The sequence below is a fragment of the Eretmochelys imbricata genome, chromosome 12 (assembly GCF_965152235.1).
Source record: "Eretmochelys imbricata isolate rEreImb1 chromosome 12, rEreImb1.hap1, whole genome shotgun sequence".
Classification (NCBI taxonomy): Eukaryota; Metazoa; Chordata; order Testudines; family Cheloniidae; genus Eretmochelys; species Eretmochelys imbricata.
Genome location: NC_135583.1, coordinates 39,107,384 through 39,125,320, shown reverse-complemented (window position 1 = coordinate 39,125,320; position 17,937 = coordinate 39,107,384). Strand labels below are relative to the sequence as shown.

The following is a 17,937-nucleotide window of genomic DNA, read 5'->3' as shown; positions in this document are numbered from 1 at the left end:
AAAGAGCACAAGGGCCTTTTAAGCTCCCGTAACAAGGAATGTTCCCTCTAAGCAACCTGCTTTCCCCCGTTGCTCCCTACCTGAGGAAGGTTGACCTAAAGGTTAGATGAGGCCCTGCAAGTCCAGAGGGCTGGATCCGGGCCCAGTCCTAGCGCTGACTCCACGAGTGATGCTGGGTCATACAGTCATAGCGTTTCATGCCTGAAGGGACCACTGCCTGCACCCACACCCTAAATGCAACAACCAAAATGGACCCGTGTACTGGGGGGGGGGAAGACAATCTGGGAGTGAGCGAGGTGCACTAGTGCCCGAGGCCTCCCCAGGAGCAGGAAGATGTGATACACCTAGATAATTCTGGCAAGTGACTTGCACCCACATGTTGCAGAGGAAGGTAAAAACACCACCAGTCTGACTGGGGCCCTCCCCGCCCTGTGGTCCCGTCTCCAGCCCTAGCCCTCCCCACCCCCTGGTCCCTCTCTAGCCCTGGCCTTTCTCGCCCCGTGGTCCCTCTCCAGCCCTGGCCCTCCTCGCCCCGTGGTCCCTCTCCAGCCCTGGCCCTCCCTGCCCCCTGGTCCCTCTCCAGCCCTGGCCTCCTCGCTCCGTGGTCCCTCTCCAGCCCTGGCCCTCCCCGCCCCGTGGTCACGTCTCCAGCCCTGGCAATCTCTGATGCTTCAGAGGAAGGAGATTAAAAATAAAAACCCCAAAACCCAGAAGGGCGGAAGGGGGGGGGGGGGAATCCCTTCCAGACCCCCTGCAGGTGGCTGGCTGAAAGCCTGCAGTCGCTTCACGTCTGTGCCTCAGTTTCCCCGGTGTGGCCGGGGGCTGGCTGAGCCCTGCCCTTCCCCGCGCTGGGGGCGGGTGCCGGGCTGTTTGCAGAGCCGGGGGCCCGCCGCTGGCGCCTCCCCGGGCCCGCTCCTTCCTTTGAAGGCGGCTTTTAAAGCCTCCGAGGCAGCGGGCAGCGACGCGCCGGGCGCCCCCGCCGGGCCAGGGCCCGAGAGCCGGATCGCCCCCGCCCGCGGCTGGGCTGGGGGCGGGCCGGTCCCTGCCCCGGCCCCGGCGGGTGTGGCCAGCGGCGGGGGCGGGCCCGTCCCCCGGCGGTGGGGCGCAGTGTGTCCCCGGCCGGCAGCAGCGCAGCCATGGGGCGCATCGAGTGGGCCATGTGGGCCAACGAGCAGGCACTGGCCTCCGGGCTCAGTGAGTCGGGCGGGGGCGCCGCTCCGGGCGGGGCGCTGGGGGCCACCGGGGGACTGCGGGAGGGGAGCGGGGTGGGGGCAGTGGGGGGGGGGGAGAAGGGAGCTGGAGGGTGATTGGGGGGAGTTGGGTGGGGATTGATCGGGGGTTGGGGGCAGTTGGGGATTAGGGGAGCTGAGCTGGGGGGAGACGGAGAGTAGGTGGGATCTGGGGGTGAGAACTGGGCTAAGGGGAGCTGGGGGTGGGGTGGAGAAGGGGGTAGGAAGGGGGGTCTGGGAGGATAGGGCTGGCAGTGGGCAGGGAGCTGTGGGGCTAGGGGGGACGTAGGGTTTAAGAGAAGATCTGAAGTGGCTGCCTTGCCCCAGGGTCATTCCTGGGGGCGGGGGGGGGAGGGAGCCTCTGTGCCCTGCAGGGTCTGTGAGCAAAGCCCACTTCTCGTCCTTGCATTTCCCAAACGGCTGTTCCTCACTGGGGACCCAGCCTCCCCCCCCCAGTACCAGCCTCAGGGGGCCTGGGCTAGCACCCATCACCCTGCAGCTCTAGGCATCCCCAGTGGCTGGGGCTGAGGTTGAGGAAGTGAAAAGAAAATAAAAAGGGGAAGGAAGCAGCTGGGCTGTTTTTCTTCTCTTCTCCTCTTGCTTAACGAGTCTCTTCCATTGGCCTGATTAGCCTCTCATGAAAACTCCCACTGCAGGGTGGGTACAGGGCCTGCGCCACCAACTTCACTTCTCTATAGAGACCCGAGTAAACTGGGTTTCTCTGGGGACTTGCTCCTATGAGAGAGCTGCCGTTCAGCCCCCTAACCTGAATGCAGTTATCCCAGGATAAAGGTGCTTGAAACCGGAATCGCTTTCCTGGGCAGGAAGGGAAATAAATCACCCTACTGCTCCGGCACCTTTATCCTGGGATAACAGCGTTCGCACTGCGAACGACCCCCCTCGCCAACACAGGGATGTGGCAACGTTTCGAAGTGGAGCCAGGCCTCCGTTTGACACATGGCGTGGGGCTGAGTCCTGTGGGAAGAGAGTTTGTACAGGGGTTTTTCTCTTCCAAAGTGTTCTTGAGCTAGGATTTGGGATCCCTCCAGGGCAGCAGTTCTCAGCCTATTTGTCATTGCGGGCCGCATCCAATATGACCTGTATGGCCCTGAGGGCGTCACGTGGGCTGCAGCTGTGTGCTGACTGGGCTACAAGTGGCCCACAGGGCGCAGGTTGAGAACCACTGCTCCAGTGTCTAAATTATCTCGATCTGCCCTGCTGGCACCTCAGCTTCTTACCCCCCAGCCATGACTTGACTGCGAACTTTGCTTAGCTGCCGTCCAGAGAGAAGAACCTAACTACATTATGGCACCACTGAACCCCTTCGGTAGTTGGGGAACTCACTGGAAGTAGAGAGCGAGTGAGTGGCTGGGAGGGCCGGTTGGAAGAGAGGGATGAGACGGGGGAGCCTTTTGCTTCTTGGTTACGGGATGTTGTTACCATCAGGTGATTGTAGCCACCAAGTTTCATTACGGTCTAGTTCCCGTGGACAGCTGGTCATCACGAAATCCACTGTCAGTCTGGCACCCATCCTGGCAGTGAGGCTTAAAACCAATAGCTGGAAAGACTGGCCTCTGGGTGTGAAATTCTGGGCCCATTGAAGTCAGTGGCAGAACTCCTGCCGACTTTGCTCGCACTGGGATTTCACCTTCAGGGTAGGTCTTCCCTGCAGTTGAGAGGGTAGGCAGACCTGAGCTAGCTTGCTAAAACTAGCAGTGTGTCTGGGGCGGGGGGGGGGAAAAGGGGGGGTGGTATCATGGGCTAGCCACCCACGTACTGTCCTGCCTGGGTACGTACTGGGGCATCTACCCCATGCCGCTGCCACACTGCTAGTTTTAGTGAGCTGGCTCCATCTAAGATAGCTCAGTTCTGCCTACGCACGCTGCAGTCTGCCTCCCGATTGGGGGGTAGGTGTACCCTGTGTTTCCTGCCACCTCCATGGCTGGTGCCTCCAGCTTGTGCTGCTGGGGACGTGAGTGCAGAGCAAGGTAGCTGTGGATAAATGAAGGAGCTGGGAGCTGCCAGGCCAGCACCAGCCTGGAACTCAAACCCACACGTGGCCAGTTTATAAATGCGAATGTGCAATGCTGCATGCAAAATACACGTCTCGTGGGCCTGGCACGTAGGAATTGCCAGTCTGGGTCAAACGCAGGGTCCAGCTGGTCTGGGAACCTGTCTCTGGCAGTGGCCAGCCCCAGATGCTTCAGCACAAGGTCCTAGGTGACTTGTAGCAGGCAGTGAGGGACTAGCCTGTCTGCAGGGAAGGCTGCTTCTCCACCCATCACTTAGGATTTGGTTTACGGCCTGAAGCAGGCATGGTTAGAGCACTTGGCTTTTAATCCTTACACCTGCTATCTGGGTAATTATGCATGGCAGAGTGCCTAATTAGTGGCTGGCGCCTAATTAGCGATGTGTGCATGTCATTATCTGAGTTGTGGGATTTGCTGTGGTAACTGTGGTAAATTAGACACGCCTAAAGAGTTAAAAGAAAGGCCCCAAAACAGGCAATGGGGGGCATTGCATTTAAGGCTCACAAGTCGGGCCATGTCTTGGGGTGGGTGAGAGAGGGTTGAAGATGGGGGTGGGGGTAGATGAAGCTACTTATTGAGCCTTGGACCCTTTGGGCTTATTTTTTCCTGTTTGGACACGGAAAGTCCCGAGGCGTCTGTTAGTCTAAAGGAACCGAATCCAGTGAACGGATCCTGGCAGCGGGGCTGTTTGCTTTGGTCAGCTAGAAATCTCTCGCTGCAGCAGATGCTGTGCTTCAGGGTTAATCGCCTCTGCTTCGAGAATGTCAAGGCTGCATTTGTGGGGGTTTTTTAAGCAAGGAAAGAATGTGACGGGCTGCGCTGGAAACAAGGAAGTTTCTTAACTTTGGGCCTGCCTCTGAGAGTAGCACGACCTCCCTTAGACCTAAACCCTCCTCTCTGGCTGGCTCTGGGCTTTCACGCCAAATATGCTGGCCGTTGTCTAGTCCAGTGACTAAAGAGCCAGGCAACTTCTGTCCCTCTGCTCCCACTCCTGTCCTGGCTGATGGGAAAGTGCAAGATGGGCGTCACAGGTGCACTAGCTGTGGTTTTTAAAAAGCCGCCTCTGGGCTGGCTTGGCCAGAGTGAGAGCTGCATTACTGGCCAGCTTGCCGGTGGGCGCTTGCCCTTCACAGGGGACCACGCCTGCAACACTGGCTCTGCTTTAGGGCAATGTGAAAATGCCCGGCCAGGCTGCTGCTATCTGGCAGATTCAGGTGCCAGCTGCTGTGACAGGGCAGGTGTGTCCTCACTGGGAGGGGTTGTCTGTGCTCTCGCTGTGTGAATTGCAGGCTGGAGCCTGTTTCCAGCTCTTACCTCCCAGGGAGAGGTTTTGATTTAAAATCTTACCCAGGCTCCGTCTGTGGCGTGATACTGGCTGGGCGGGGAGCAGCAGCGGGGGTGGTTTGAGGTTGTACGGTGTGGGGGGGGGCTATTTCTCTCGTGCATGAGAACTGTGTCTCTATAAATAGACAGAAACTACCCGCCAGGGCGTGTGGGGTGCTCAGTGCATGGCTAGACCTGGGATTAACTATCGCTCTGGAGCAGAGGAACATGGGGTCAGAGCCTGTTCCGGGCTCAGGGGAGATCAGCTCTTGGGTACCACTCGGACAGAGTGTGGGGATGTTCACTCTGGTTTAGTAACCTCCTCTCTCTCTCCCTTGCCTCCTAGTTCTAGTGACGGGAGGGACTGTAGCGGTGGCTGCTCGGTTCAAAGGGTGGCAGTTTGCTGCCTATGCCATGTATCCTCTTCCAGAACCGCCATCTGTCCCCAGGCTCCCCAGACGTCTGGCTGGCGAAGATCTCCGGAGGCTGCCGCTTCCTGGCTTTGCTCAGCACAGCTGTGGTTTAAAAGGGTGCCGACAAACGGCTCGGCTGTCGGGAGGTTGAGAGTCACTGGAAAAGCTTTCGCAACGTCACAAAGTCAAAATGAAGAGCCCTGGGTGGGGCATTTCAGCCCCTCCCCCCTCAGGGACTAGAAACCCAAAAGCAGCCATTTTGGGGCCAGTGTATTGGAACCCGGAAGTGGACCTTACTATAAACAAACAGTGAAACTTACTGGCCGAGTTCCGCAGTCTAAGTGATGAAGTGCCCAGCTGCTGTGGCTGGGTTTCTAATGAGGCTGGGAACTTGTCTGTGGGTTAATAACCTCTGCGGTTCTGTATGCTAGAGCAGGGGTATCCAATCCTCACCTTGGCAGGGGCAAACGCCTCTCCTCTCTCCCTTCCCTGCCCCCTGCTGGGGTCAGTCAGCTGTTGTTACCCTCTGCCTGGCATTGCTTAGCTGGCCAACATTATCGGCTTTTTCTTGTCTCCCTCTGGAACATCAGGCATTGTCCATGGCCACAGGTGGGATCCTGGATTTGATGGGCTGATCTGCACCAGCCAGCCCTAGGCTGCTGCAGCTGGCAGCAGAAGCTCCCCAGGGTGGATGCTGGAGTCAAGGTCCCATCCAGGCAGCGAATGCCAGAGGGAGTCTGAAAAAGGCTTCTCCTGACCTCGTGGGTCTGTGCTGCATAGACCAAGGGGGTGGGGGCATTGGGAAGCTATTTTCCTTGACTGGTCCTCTTAGAGCGGCCGGGGTCTTCGTCTGCTTGCTGGAGTACCCCCGGGGGAAGCGGAAAAAGGGCTCCACCATGGAGAGATGGTAAGTACTCCCCTGCCTTCACCTCCAGCTGCGTGTGTGGCGGGGTTGATCATAGAATATCAGGGTTGGAAGGGACCTCAGAAGGTCATCTAGTCCAACGCCCTGCTCAGGGCAGGACTAATCCCCAGTTTTTGCCCCAGATCCTTAAATGGCTCCCTCAAGGATTGAACTCACAACCCTGCGTTTAGCAGGCCAATGCTCAAAGCACTAGAGCTATCCCTCCCCCTCCCCTCGCAAAGGGGATTTTTTGGCTTTCAGTCCAGGCCCAAATTGACCCCTCATGTTGCAGCCCCTCCTGGCAATGAAATGGCATGGAGAGCGGAGGCAATGTGCTCAAAGCTGAGGAAAAGAGATGGTGTCTTAAGCCGTGGATAAGTAATCTGTGGAACGCACTGCAACATGATATTAAGGCCAACATCTTAGCAGGGTCCTAAAAAGGGATTTTGACATGGGCAGGCTTGAAAGGAGTATCCATGGCTAGATTAGATTGGATAAAACCCGATAAATCCTCATGCTTCAGGGCACTGGCCAGCAACTCACTGACAAGAGTTAGGAAGGAACTCTCCCCTATGAATGGGGTGATCCTTAATGCCCACAATGGAGTTTCTCATCCCTTCCTCTGAAGCAGTTGGTGTTGGTGGAAGACAGGTTATTGTTCCTCTGATCAGATCCAGTCTGGCAATTGCTTTGTTCTTCAGGCCTAGAAGGGCCAAAACATGCCTCTTCCTGCTCCAACAGCCCATGTCTCCAGACTGAATTACAGGAGAATCTCCGAGCAGTGTGGGGGTTATGACACACGGCTGAACAGCTTTATTCCACCAGCAGGATGGCGTGCTAGATAAGGTCTCACCCTGCCAGCAGTGGGGCGTTTCCATGGCAGTGATGCATGGCTTGGCTGGGGTTAAAAAGCCCAAAATGCAGCCGTGGCCCTGAAATTCATAGCGGGAGGGACTCTTTTGGAGAAGAAGTCGTAAGGGAGCTGGAGTGGCCGAACTGGGCTCGGGTCTCTGGGTATTGCAGCCTCGTGTCCAGGGTGCTGACCCCCTCCATAGCAGCAGAGTTTTCTCTGCCTTGTCTGGCTGCCTGTCCTGTTGCAGTTCAGATCCCCAGAGTGCCAGGGACCGCTGGTCACTGCCCTGTTCACTAGTCGTTGGTGATCAGGTCGGGGGAGACTTCTGCGCTCCCACAATGTTTTCCACTGCCTGGGTGAGCATGTTAGATCCTGATCAGGATTGAGGGGGAGAGGGAGGGGTGAGGCACAGGGCAGATTGGGGCATGTGATCGGGAGCGGAGGGAGGATGCCCTTCTGTGTCATGTGCCCCATCCTCTGTAGGAATCCCATGCCTTTCTGACCCCTCCCTGCCCCGTGTGCTCTCTCTCTCCACCCAATGCAGTGGCCAGAAGTACCTGACAGCCGTGGTGAAGGTTTTTGGGCCGGTCACTAGGAATTACTACGTCCGGGCCATCCTGCATGCTGCGTAAGTCTGGCTGGCATCCCAGGGGGTGTGTGTGTGATCTCTGCTGAGCGAGTGCTCCCTGCTTTATCCCTTAGTCTGATCCCAGACGCAAACCGCAGCCGCTGCCAGCTCCTACCCAGGGTTACGTTTAACCATGTCTCAATACACACATCCCTGATCCCGAGTGAGGCCCAGCCCGGCTCGGGCTGAGGGGGTGTGCGTAGCCAGAGGGGATGGCTTCACTCCGTAAGCACCAGGTTTGAAATCCCTAATCCCCGCTCACCATGGGGTGAGATCCCCATAGGGTCAGTGTAACCCTCACCCTTCCAACATCGATCCGAGCCCACGACTGCTCTGAGTGAATGAGTGCCTGTGTGCCCTGGCCAAAAACGCTTTTTGTTTTCAAGCAGGGTTCCCCCTGGGATCTGGCCCAAAGTTTTCCCTTTCCCCTGCTGTTACACAGCACAGAGTGCCCCCGTGGGCTGCTTCCCTCCACCCCAGAGGTGGCTGCATTTCAGGGGGGCTGTGTGCGTTGCATGGAGTTTGGGATGTGCTCTGCAAGGCTTCAGAATGGGACGCGTGAGACGGTTTCATTGATTTGGCGATGGGAAGCCACCCTTTGCTCTCGACAGGGGCTGGTTTCCGTATCCATTCCTGCCTCCTGGATGTCAACGGCGGGTGTCTCCCCAGCTTCAGTTCACAGGGAGTTTATGTGTAAACGGCCTGCTCTGCCCGCTCGGGAATTCTCCCAGGTTGCCTGCGGGGCTTGGCAGCTGTCTGGCCTCGGGTTTGGTTCTGAGCCCGTGGAGGAGAGTCTGCTCCCATCCCCCAAAGGTTGCAGCAGGGAGAAGCCAGGAGTGGGCAGCGAACTGTTCCTGCTAAACCCACACTGGAGTTTTGGGGTTGGCACCTTACCCAGCCTGTCCCTGTGCCCCGCACCATCTCCCCCATGGCAGACAGGCTCTTTTTGTCTGGCCAGCCACAGAGAGAACCAGGGATTTGACTCGCCAGCTGAGGAAACGTTTGATTTCTGGGTAAATGAAAGCCTGGATTCTGCAGAACGCATCAGAAGCCACAGAGAGAACCCGCTTCCCCCGTGCATTGCCCACAGGCCTTTGCTCCTAATTTATTTGGAGGCTTGTCGGCAAAGGTTTCTGTTGGAGCTAAATCTCTCTCTGTCTCAGTCTTGCAGTGCCGGCGGGTTTCCTGTTATCCACTATTCTGGGCACGGCGTGTTTGGGCATAGCAAGTGCCATCTATTTATTGGTAAGTGCCCAGTGCTGTCAACTCACTGACCTTGTTAGCTCCCTCGGGCCTTATTTCTACAGATCAGGCGCTTGGTGGCTTGGTTTTCTGAGAATGGCACCAGGCAGCGTCTGCCTTTCTACTCACCCTGCGTGATGCCTTTATCACCTTTTGTTTGCTTCTGCTTTAACCATGGATATAGTTGACAGGAATTTATTTGCCCCCCAATGGTATAGTCTAGTGGTTAGAGCATGAGAGAGGCAGGACTCCTGGGTTCCATTTTTGGGTCTAGTGTTTAGAGCAGGAGACTGGGACTCCTGGGTTCGCGTCCTAGCTGCCACTGCTTTCCCACCTGATCGGTGTGTGCCTCGGTTTCCCCATCAACAAACTGGATGGTGTTTAGCTACAGTCCCCCACAAGGGGTTAATTAGTTAATATTTGTACAGAGCTGGCAGGGTGTCAGGTGTAATACAACCCCAAGGCCACCGCCTCCTTTGCTTTCCCTCGGTCTGACAGAGACGTTTCTCTGCCAGGTGCTGAGTGCCCCCTGCTGGCTAACTCGAATGCTGAGCACTCTGGATCCCTAAACACCTCCAGGGTCCATCTAGAGTTAGGCTGGCCAGCAGAAGCGCCCGTTGTGTGAATGGGAGATGGTGGGGGTGATAGCTGTGTGGATGGGTTCCTAACATCATTTCTTCTGCCCTGGGCCTGAGGGAGGCCCTCTGGAGGGGAGGGCTGGCTGGGAAAGGGGAGACTCGGCTCTCACTGCCCTGTGGGGGCTGCTTTGCAGGCTGCGATCCGCGGCGAGGAGTGGAACCCCATCGAGCAGAAGCCCCAGGAGCGGCCGCAGGTGGGAGGAGGCACCATCAAGCAGCCCCCCACCATGCCCCCGCCGCGGCCGCCCCCAGAAACGCGCAAGAAGCAGCCCGCGGAGGAGGCCGGCCAGGAAAATCCCATCCCGGTCACCATTGAGGTCGGGGGAGTCAGGCGCTGAGCACGCTCTGTCTGCAGCCGGGCACCCCCACTGCCAGCTCCGTAGCCTGTTGCCCCCTTCACCGATGCTCCCTCCCGGGGTCCAGCCTGCTCCCCATCCCCCTGGACAGCCAGTTCCCCCCCCCCCAGCTCTAGAGCCCCATCACCCCTTCACACTAGAGCCTGCTCAGGACCCCCCGGTGTCACAGAGCCCGGCAGCCTCGGTGTTCCTTTGCACGGTGGAGGGCTGTGGGGCCCACTCTGCCCATGTGGGGGTGGGGGGGCAGCTGTCTCCTGCTGGGCCCCTCCCCTGTATGGGTGCGTGGTCGTGCTGAAGGGCATCACTTCAGTGGATTGTCTCCTTTTGATACTGTAATAAAACGAGTGACTCAATCTCTGATCTCACTGCACGGGAGGGGGCTGTGGCTGGCTGGGAGAGGGGGTGCAAGCAGGCAGGATCCCCCAGGCCTTGCATTTTCCACCTTGCCATGTTGTTCTGCCAGTGCTGAGATGCCTGGACCCTGCCCCATCCCCCTCTGGTACCAGGGCATCCCGTCCATGCCTCGTCTACATCTTCTCAGGCACCAGCCTCTCTCAGCACGGCTAGCCTCAAAGGATGGGTTACAAGGAGAGCCCTTTTCAGCCTGCCAGGGCAGCTCCGGGGGGCAAGATCCCTGGGGCAGGAGCAGGGACGCGGTGTGGACCGCTGCCATCGTCTGGCTGCTGGGGGAAGCCAGCATCCAAGGGGATCTCTGGGTGGGGCAGGGGGTGCTGTGAGGAGGTTGAGTGGTTCCTGCAGGGGGTGTCTCTACCACCCAGCTCCAGTGCTGGCTGGGGACCCCAGGCTCACCCTCCTCCTCTGCTGGCTGCCTGATGGGGCTGGGGGTGGGTGGGGAGGCAGAGAGTTGGGTGGGGGGCCGGTGCTGGGATGGGGGTCAAAGAGTCAGGTCCAGGGAGGAAGGGGTCCTTCCTCAGCCCCCTGAGAGGTGGGCGCCAGAGGCAGCTGAGCTTCCCCTGGGGCCTGAGCTGGGGGGGGGGGGTTTCCCCAATCCCAGGTGCTTGCTGGGGCTGAGTCGTGGGTAGGGTCAGAGTCTGGCTGAATTTGTGTTTCTGGACTGCAGGGGGCGCTGTGCGCTTGCTGGTGCTATTCAGCCAGGGCAGCTCCAGCTGTGAGGGCAGGGGCAGCCCTGGGGGGGGTGGGCAGGTGGTAGGATTGCCCCCATCCCATGTGGGCAGTGAGGGTGCTGGGGTGAGGGGCTGGCTGATGTCCTCTGGGACCAGGACGGATGGTGGACAGGCAATAGGAGCCATGGAGGGGAGGGCAGCCAGCCCATGGCCCCCAAGGGCCAGTTTGCACCCATGTGGGGCTAGTGTCTACAAGGGCATAGTTGCTGGTTGTCCCTGGTTGCTATGTTCAGATGGGGCACTGAACGGCTGGCATGTCGCAGCCGCCTTGGGCACATCGGGCTGGGGGGGGGGGCAGTGGATTCCCCCACCCAGACCCTGGGTCGGCACCGGTGTCCGGAAGGTGAACAGCACCGTGGCCCAGGAGGAAATGAGCCGGGTTTCTCCTTTCCCCCAAGGCAGCTAGTGTCTCCTCTCCTTGCGTCAATCAGGGCCCGAGACATGAATCACCCCAGGCTCCCTCCCTGGCCTAGCCTGTCCTCCCCTTGCCCAGGCAGGGCTGGCCTGCAGCAGTTGTGTACCCCATTCCTGACCTCAGCCCGCTCGCCCCTGCTTCCAGGTGTGCCAGCCCTCCATGCTCAAGTTGCACCGTTGTGCGTGTCGTGATTGCACCACGTCTGTTCCATCGCGGCCCGGACCGTGCCGGGAAGGGCTCATGCAGCAGGTGGTGTGACAGAGCCTTGGGGGGCCAGGGGTTTGGCCTGTGACCCACGCAGCGCTGCCCCGGCACTGTGGACTGGCTACGCACCCAGCCACGGTGCCGCGGCACTGTTGGCTCTGGCCTGGGGGGTACCTGTACCTGCCTCAGAGTCACACGCGTAGACACTGGGCTTAGTTAACAGGTCAGCAGTTGCGGGGTGGGGGGAGCTGTCTGCTACTGTCTGTACAGCGTCCTAGCACAGTGGGGGCTGCTCGTGGCTGGTCCTGGGCTGTGTTGCAAAGGCCACTGGGCCCAGGGATGCGCCTAGACGATCGCTGACGTGCACGACGCCAGAGTGAGGGGCCTAGGTGCCTACAGAAGGATTGGGGAGAGACGGGGCTCATAGAGTGAGTCGCAAAAACCAGCGCGCTGAGTGGGGAGCTGCCTGAGCCAGCCGGGGGGGGGGGTGATAGCGGGGTGGGTGCGAAGCCCTGCTGCTCTCTGGGAGAGTGGGGTGCGGGCTGCCCCCTCGCGTAGTGCCGAGGGCACTGTCCTCCTTTGCCACACCAGCACCAGCCTCTTAGCATTTAGCCCAGTGGGTGGGGTGTACGGTGGGAGCACCCTGGTTAACTCCCCTCCCCGCTGGACGGGATCAGCTCCCGCATCTCCAGTTGGTGCCCTACCCGCTGGGCTCGGGGGTGTGCTGCCCTGCGGCTCCGCCAGGCTGCCCCCTTGCAGCTATTGTACTGGGGCAGTGGGGCTGGGGGGGGAGGGGGGGGCTCAGAGTCCACTTCAAACCCTTCCTCCCCTTCACACCGCGGGGGGGGGGGGGGGGGACATGAGACCCAGCTGCATACCCTAACCCTGGGTTGAGTCATGGGGGAGGCTGCTCCCGCCCACCAGCGGGCCTGCAGCTGTGGGAGCCCAAGCCTGTAGGTGAGCTATGAGCGCAGATAGCAGCTCAGGGCCCCATGGGTGACTCGTGTGTGTGTGTGGGGTGGGGGGGGGGGGGGAGCATCCATCCTCGGGCTTCATGTCCGGCCAGCTGGGCATGAGGCTGCGCCGCACACGTGCCGAGACAGACCCAGCGGAGCCCTGTGGCTTTAGGGGGCCTACGATGTGCAGTGGCTGCTGAGCGGGGGGTTTGTGAAGCCCAGTGGGGCCTGATTCTGGGATTTAGACACTGAGGTGTCGGGCACTGAATGCTCTCTGGGCCTCTAGCCCGAACAAGAAAAACCTGGTTCGGCATGACAGTGACAGTGATGCTTGCCCAAGGCCCCCAGCAGCACCTGAAAGCCGGGCACGAGGACATCCCGGGCAAAGCGGCTGGTGCTGCGTGGTCTGTCCTATCACCTCCCCCCCACCCCCAACTGTCACAAAGGCCAGCACCACACCGGGTTTTGGGGCCATCGCCAGCAGACACGTCAAAGCAACATGGTCCGGTGTGTAAACCACGCCAGCCGAAAGGGCCCGGTGGGTGCGAGGCGGGCCCGTGACCTGTTTCGGGGAACGGCGCGCCCAGGCCTGCCACAGTCTGGCCCCGTTCTGCGTCAGCTGCCCAAGCAGAAACAAAACCCAGAGCCTGTGGAAACTGCGTGGAGCTACAAAACACGTCTCATTTTTATAGTGCACGGCTGGCCGCCCGAGGTGCTGATCCCAGCCTGCCCGCCTCCTTCGCGGGAAAGACTGGGTCTGCGTGTTCGTGAGCGCCCAGTGGCATGCTGGGTACACGTCCTGCTTGGGCCAAACGCACGCGCCACGAAGGGGGGGGGATTGTGGTGTTTGTTGAGGTGCTCGTGATACCGGGCAGCTCTGGATGGCAGCTCCGGGCTGGCAGGTCAGCCACGCCAGCTGTTGCTCTGGACCCTGACACGTCCCGGTATGGATCGCCGGCTCGGGGCTTGGCTAAAGTACGTCACCGTACAGCCACGGCAGTAATTACCGTGGTGGGTCACAGCCACACTTGTTCCTTCTGGTGGCAGTGTGCGGCCTCACCAGGAACGCTGCCACCGACTGACGTGGGGCAGTGGTGGGGGGAGGGGGCTGACAGCTGGAGCCTGGCAGCCCAGGGACTGATAGCCTCAGCTGTAGGCACTGAGCTCACAGCTGGTTTCCCTCCCTGCCCCTCCCCCCTAAAGCTGTAGGGTGACCAGATAGCCTGACTTTATAGGGACAGTCCCAATTTTTGGGTCTTTTTCTTATATTGGCTCCTCTTACCCCCCCACCCCAGGCCCGATTTTTCACACTTGCTGTCTGGTCACCCTACAAAGCTGTCAGGTGGGCACCAGCTCACAACTGGGCCCGCCCACCCCAACAGCCTGAGCCCTTCTCCCTTCCTCCCCCAGCTCCCCACGTGCCCCGGCCCAGTGCTGACAGCCCAGCGATGAGGCCTCATGGGCTTCCATTTCACAGCAGGGAGTGTATTATTCCACATTTCGGCTCCGGCTCAGGCTGTCAGCTGGCCCCGGGGGGGAGGTGAGGGCTCCCTTCCCTGGGCTCCCACCCTTGGGAGCCAGAGAGGTAATGTGAAATAATAGCAGCTGTGAAACTGACATTCCTGTCAATTTCACGGCTGGCAGACCCCTCCCTGTGAAACTGAGCCCAGTGCAGGGTCACAGCTGGGCTGTCAGAACCAGAGCTGGGAAGGGGAAGCTCCTGCTGTGAGCCCCTCTGCTGGGGCTGACAGCCAGGAGCCCAGCTACCTGCCAGGGAAGTCTCATGGTGGGGGAAGAGACCCAGAGCCTGGCCGGGGCTGTTCCCTGCCTCCATCCCTCACTGGGACGCAGTAGCAGGGGCTGGGGCTGGGGGAGCTGTGACTCCTGTACCCCGCTGACAGCTTGGGCTGTCAGTCCCAGGACTTGGGGATGGGAGGTCAGCCCTTTTGGGACTGACCGCCAACAGCCGATGTAAGTCATGCAGGGTCTACACAGACGCTGCGTCACCCTAACTAGACCCACGGTGAGCGCTACACCCCTCATGGCGGGGGGAGGGCATCATGATGTCGGGGTAACGGGCTGCTTCCTTCGGCAGGCGCACCATCGCAGTGGACATGGCCATAACTAGGGTGACGTACGCACCCTTTCGGTGCCCTAACTCTGTAGCCTCACCCTCCGGCTGGGCCATGTTGTTATAGCCCAAATGCCTCCCCTCCCTTTAGGAAGTTCCCTGGGAAGGCACATTAGCAGTATATATTGCTAATGCTATTGCAAGGTTAAAGATGTGCACGTGGGGAGTGGAAGTTTTTTTACAGGGTATAAAAGGCCAAAAAAAAAGCTAATTTAATAGTTTAGTTAGCTTAATTTGAAAATAAAACGCTGGCCCCAGCCAGTCCAAGGTCGCAGCTCGCAGCCGACGTTTGGCTGCAAGCCGAGAAAGACGGGGGCTTTAAAGTTGCCCAAGCAGCCATAAAAAAAGAAAATTTAACTGCACAGACACGCACTTTCAAACAGCAAAGCCAGCAAAAAAGAAAACAAAGCCCAGGGTTGCAGAGTCTGAAAACACAAACACAACAACAAGGGGCAGGGCGGGGAGGGGGCAAGACAGGCGTCCCTAAAGCCAAGGTGTTAAAAAAAAAAACCCACAAGAAGCTGGTTTAGACTGGCACAAAGAGCACCAGGAACAAAGGTCATGGAATAAACCCCCCCCCACAAAGACGCCCAGGACTTAGAACCCTCCTAAAAGCTGGAACAATTCGGAGAGCACAGCAGATCCTTGGATGGCCTGGGCCCAGGACAGCACTCCCGCCCACCTTCCCCGCCCGCCTTCTTCTGACATTACACTCAGACCTGGCCAGTCTGGGTCGTGCGTGTGTGAGAAAAGACGTGGGTTAGGGCTTGGGGCATTAATGCTTACTTTCTTCCCTTAAGTAACGTGGACGCATTCCTAACACTCTCTGCTGTTCTTTTATGATTTTATTCATAAAGCTTTAAACTGTAAACACTTGGTGTGTTGTGTCCTCTCTTCCACAAAAAACCCTGTGGCCCCAGCATGATCAACTGTGGCCCCAGGCAAATTGGAAACAAAAATCTGCCACGATGCCATGCTGGTGCCAAGTGGTGCCACTGGGCGCAGGGGTCAAGCGACCGGTCGAGGGAGCAAGGTAGGCCAGGAGGACGACAGGGGGCTTGGACAGGAGCAAACGAGGGAGGGGAAACCAGAGCAGGTGCTCACATGTATCAGGTGGGGTCAGTGCTGGGCTGTGGGCTCAATGCACCGATGAAGGACAGGCTGACCCAGAGGCCTGCTGCCCTTGCCGGAGACTAGCCTGGGAGTCCGGATCACTCTTTTGCCCGCCCCCGTCTTGCACTGGGTGGAATAGCCATAATCTAGCTCATTCCCTAATTAGGCTGGGTTTCCAGCACACCAAGCTGGGCCCATTCCTCTCCTTGTTCATCAGGCACGGCCCTTGGCTTGCCTCGGTCGCTCCTTTTGTTAGGCCTGAGCCGTCTCTCTGCTTTTCAGACCCCTGCCTTTCCACTCACTGGCACAGGGTGTTGCAGCCAGAAGCACGTTCCAGCGGCTGAGCTCACAACCTGGGTAGAGTTGCTAGACCCCGCCTCCCCCCCAAATGATAACAGCAGTTCTCCAACTCACCCCAAACCTCACTGGCCAAAGAGTCGTGTAACAAACAAGGCTGAGCCCTGGACGCTTTCCATAGTGACATAAAACTTTATTTGCTGGCACTTCTCCCACTTCCACACCAGAGAAATTACATCCCAGGAACAACAGATGCTTTCAACAAATCAGCAACATTCAAATCCAGGCAATATTAAATAGGGTGGCTTAACAGGGACACAATAAATAACAATGGCTTGGCATAAATAATAATAATAATTAGGCATTATCACACACTCACCAGAATTCACAATAAGGACACATGGAGCTTAAATAAATAGATTTTCCCCGGTAGCTGTGGAGCTTGGAGGGCTGGCCCTGGGGAGAGCGTGCCCCCCGAGCCACGTTCAAAAACCACAACAGCAGCTGCTGCAAAGGAAATGGCCCTGCTGGTGTGTAGTCTTGGGTCCAGCTGGGTGCTGGGCTGGCCTGGTGCACTGAGCACACATGTGGCCACTTGGTTTACGCTTTACAAGCCGCGAGCCACAGGGATTGCTTTGCAGGGGCATTTTGAAGCTCATGAGGGACTATAAGAACTGCCCAGAACCAGCAGCCTCCCGTCATCATGGCCAGAACAGCTCATTGGTGTCCCACTTGGCAGGCCTGATTTCCAATGCAAGACTTCAGGCTGTGGCTAGTATGAGACAGGCCAGGGGATTGGACCTGGCTCAGTGTTTTTCCAAAGAAAATGTTTCTCGGTAACAAGGGAGCCAGCACCTTCATCTCTGGGGACAGCATCTCCCATCAAATAGAAATAAATAAATAATCAATAAATACACAGAACAAATCAGCATCAAGGCTGGCTGGCCCCGACCCCTGTCGGCCCAGCTGGGGGCCATCTGGGCTGGACGCAGCCTTGTAATAGCCCATGGTTCCCTGCGTTGCAGCGTCAAGGACGGCTGCAGGGTACTGCAGGTCTCCCAAGGGGCTGGGAATGCGCAGAGCACAGGCTGATCGCCCCACTTCACAGCTTGCTGGCCAGTCAACGTGCTTGGGTTTGCTAGGAAAGTATATGTGAGACCCCAGCCCACAGAGCATCTTAAGGCTGCAAAGTAAAGCAGCAAGGACAATGCTCGTCAGTATGCACTGCTTTCTGCAGGGCAGAGTTAAGGCTATGGAGGCAACCCCAGCTTTGCCATTGCTTCACTGTGCAGCCTTTACTGTCAGGTTTTTCTGGCTGGAATTTCATACGTTTTGGGTTTTTTTTTTTAAAGACAAATGTAGCCACACAAAGAAGAGCCCTGGCATGCTCTCTGTTAGCGAGCACCCAGAGTCAGTGTCCGGCACAATGTGTGCAATCAGCAAGGCGGGTGTGCTCGCCTACCTCCATATGACCCCTCCTCCTCCTGTCACATGCACCCTCTATCTACCTTGGGGAAGGAGGCAGGGCCAGCCAGGCATGAGGTCTGTAATAAACACAAGAGCATTAGAATGAGCCCTCCAACAGGCTAGTGGCCTGTGGCTAATGCCAGTTGCTTCAGAGGAAGAAATACATTCCTGCTCGCCTCCCAAGAGATGCACCTAATTGTGCAAAACTCTAGCAAGGAGAAAATTCCTTCCTGGCCCCTCTAGCTGGCAGTCAGGTGGTGCCCTGAAGCATGAGGATTCACAGCTCTTTTCATTGCATTTCCAGCTTGCAAAGCATCTGCAGCTCAACCTGGGCAGCTGACGGTTTGGATTTCAGGATCACCAGGTGGCAAGCTGGAATCCAGATCCCAGGACAGCTAGCTGGTTGGGGTTGGTCTCGCTAATAACAGGGAACTGGTTCCATAGGGCCTACAATTGAAATAAATAGTAAGTAAGTGCTTTAAAACAAACATACTGGTCTGTGTGACATGGTCACACTGCGGGTCTGGGGTTAACATGCTGGAAACCAGCTGCCTCCACAGGAGCTCGGCTGCTCCAGCATCTGTCACATGTGT

At 58.2% G+C, this 17,937-nt stretch overlaps 1 protein-coding gene across 1 annotated transcript; it reads left to right on the top strand.

Annotated features, from left to right (window-relative positions):
* Positions 1-1,039: 1,039 nt before the first annotated feature.
* On the top strand, positions 1,040-9,969 carry CYBA (cytochrome b-245 alpha chain). The gene is made up of 6 exons (XM_077831369.1): positions 1,040-1,194; positions 4,929-4,998; positions 5,828-5,902; positions 7,297-7,380; positions 8,544-8,625; positions 9,395-9,969. Exons 1-6 carry the CDS (start codon positions 1,137-1,139, stop codon positions 9,596-9,598), a joined length of 573 nt encoding a protein of 190 aa, XP_077687495.1. The 5' UTR covers positions 1,040-1,136; the 3' UTR covers positions 9,599-9,969.
* The last annotated feature ends 7,968 nt before the right edge of the window (positions 9,970-17,937 follow it).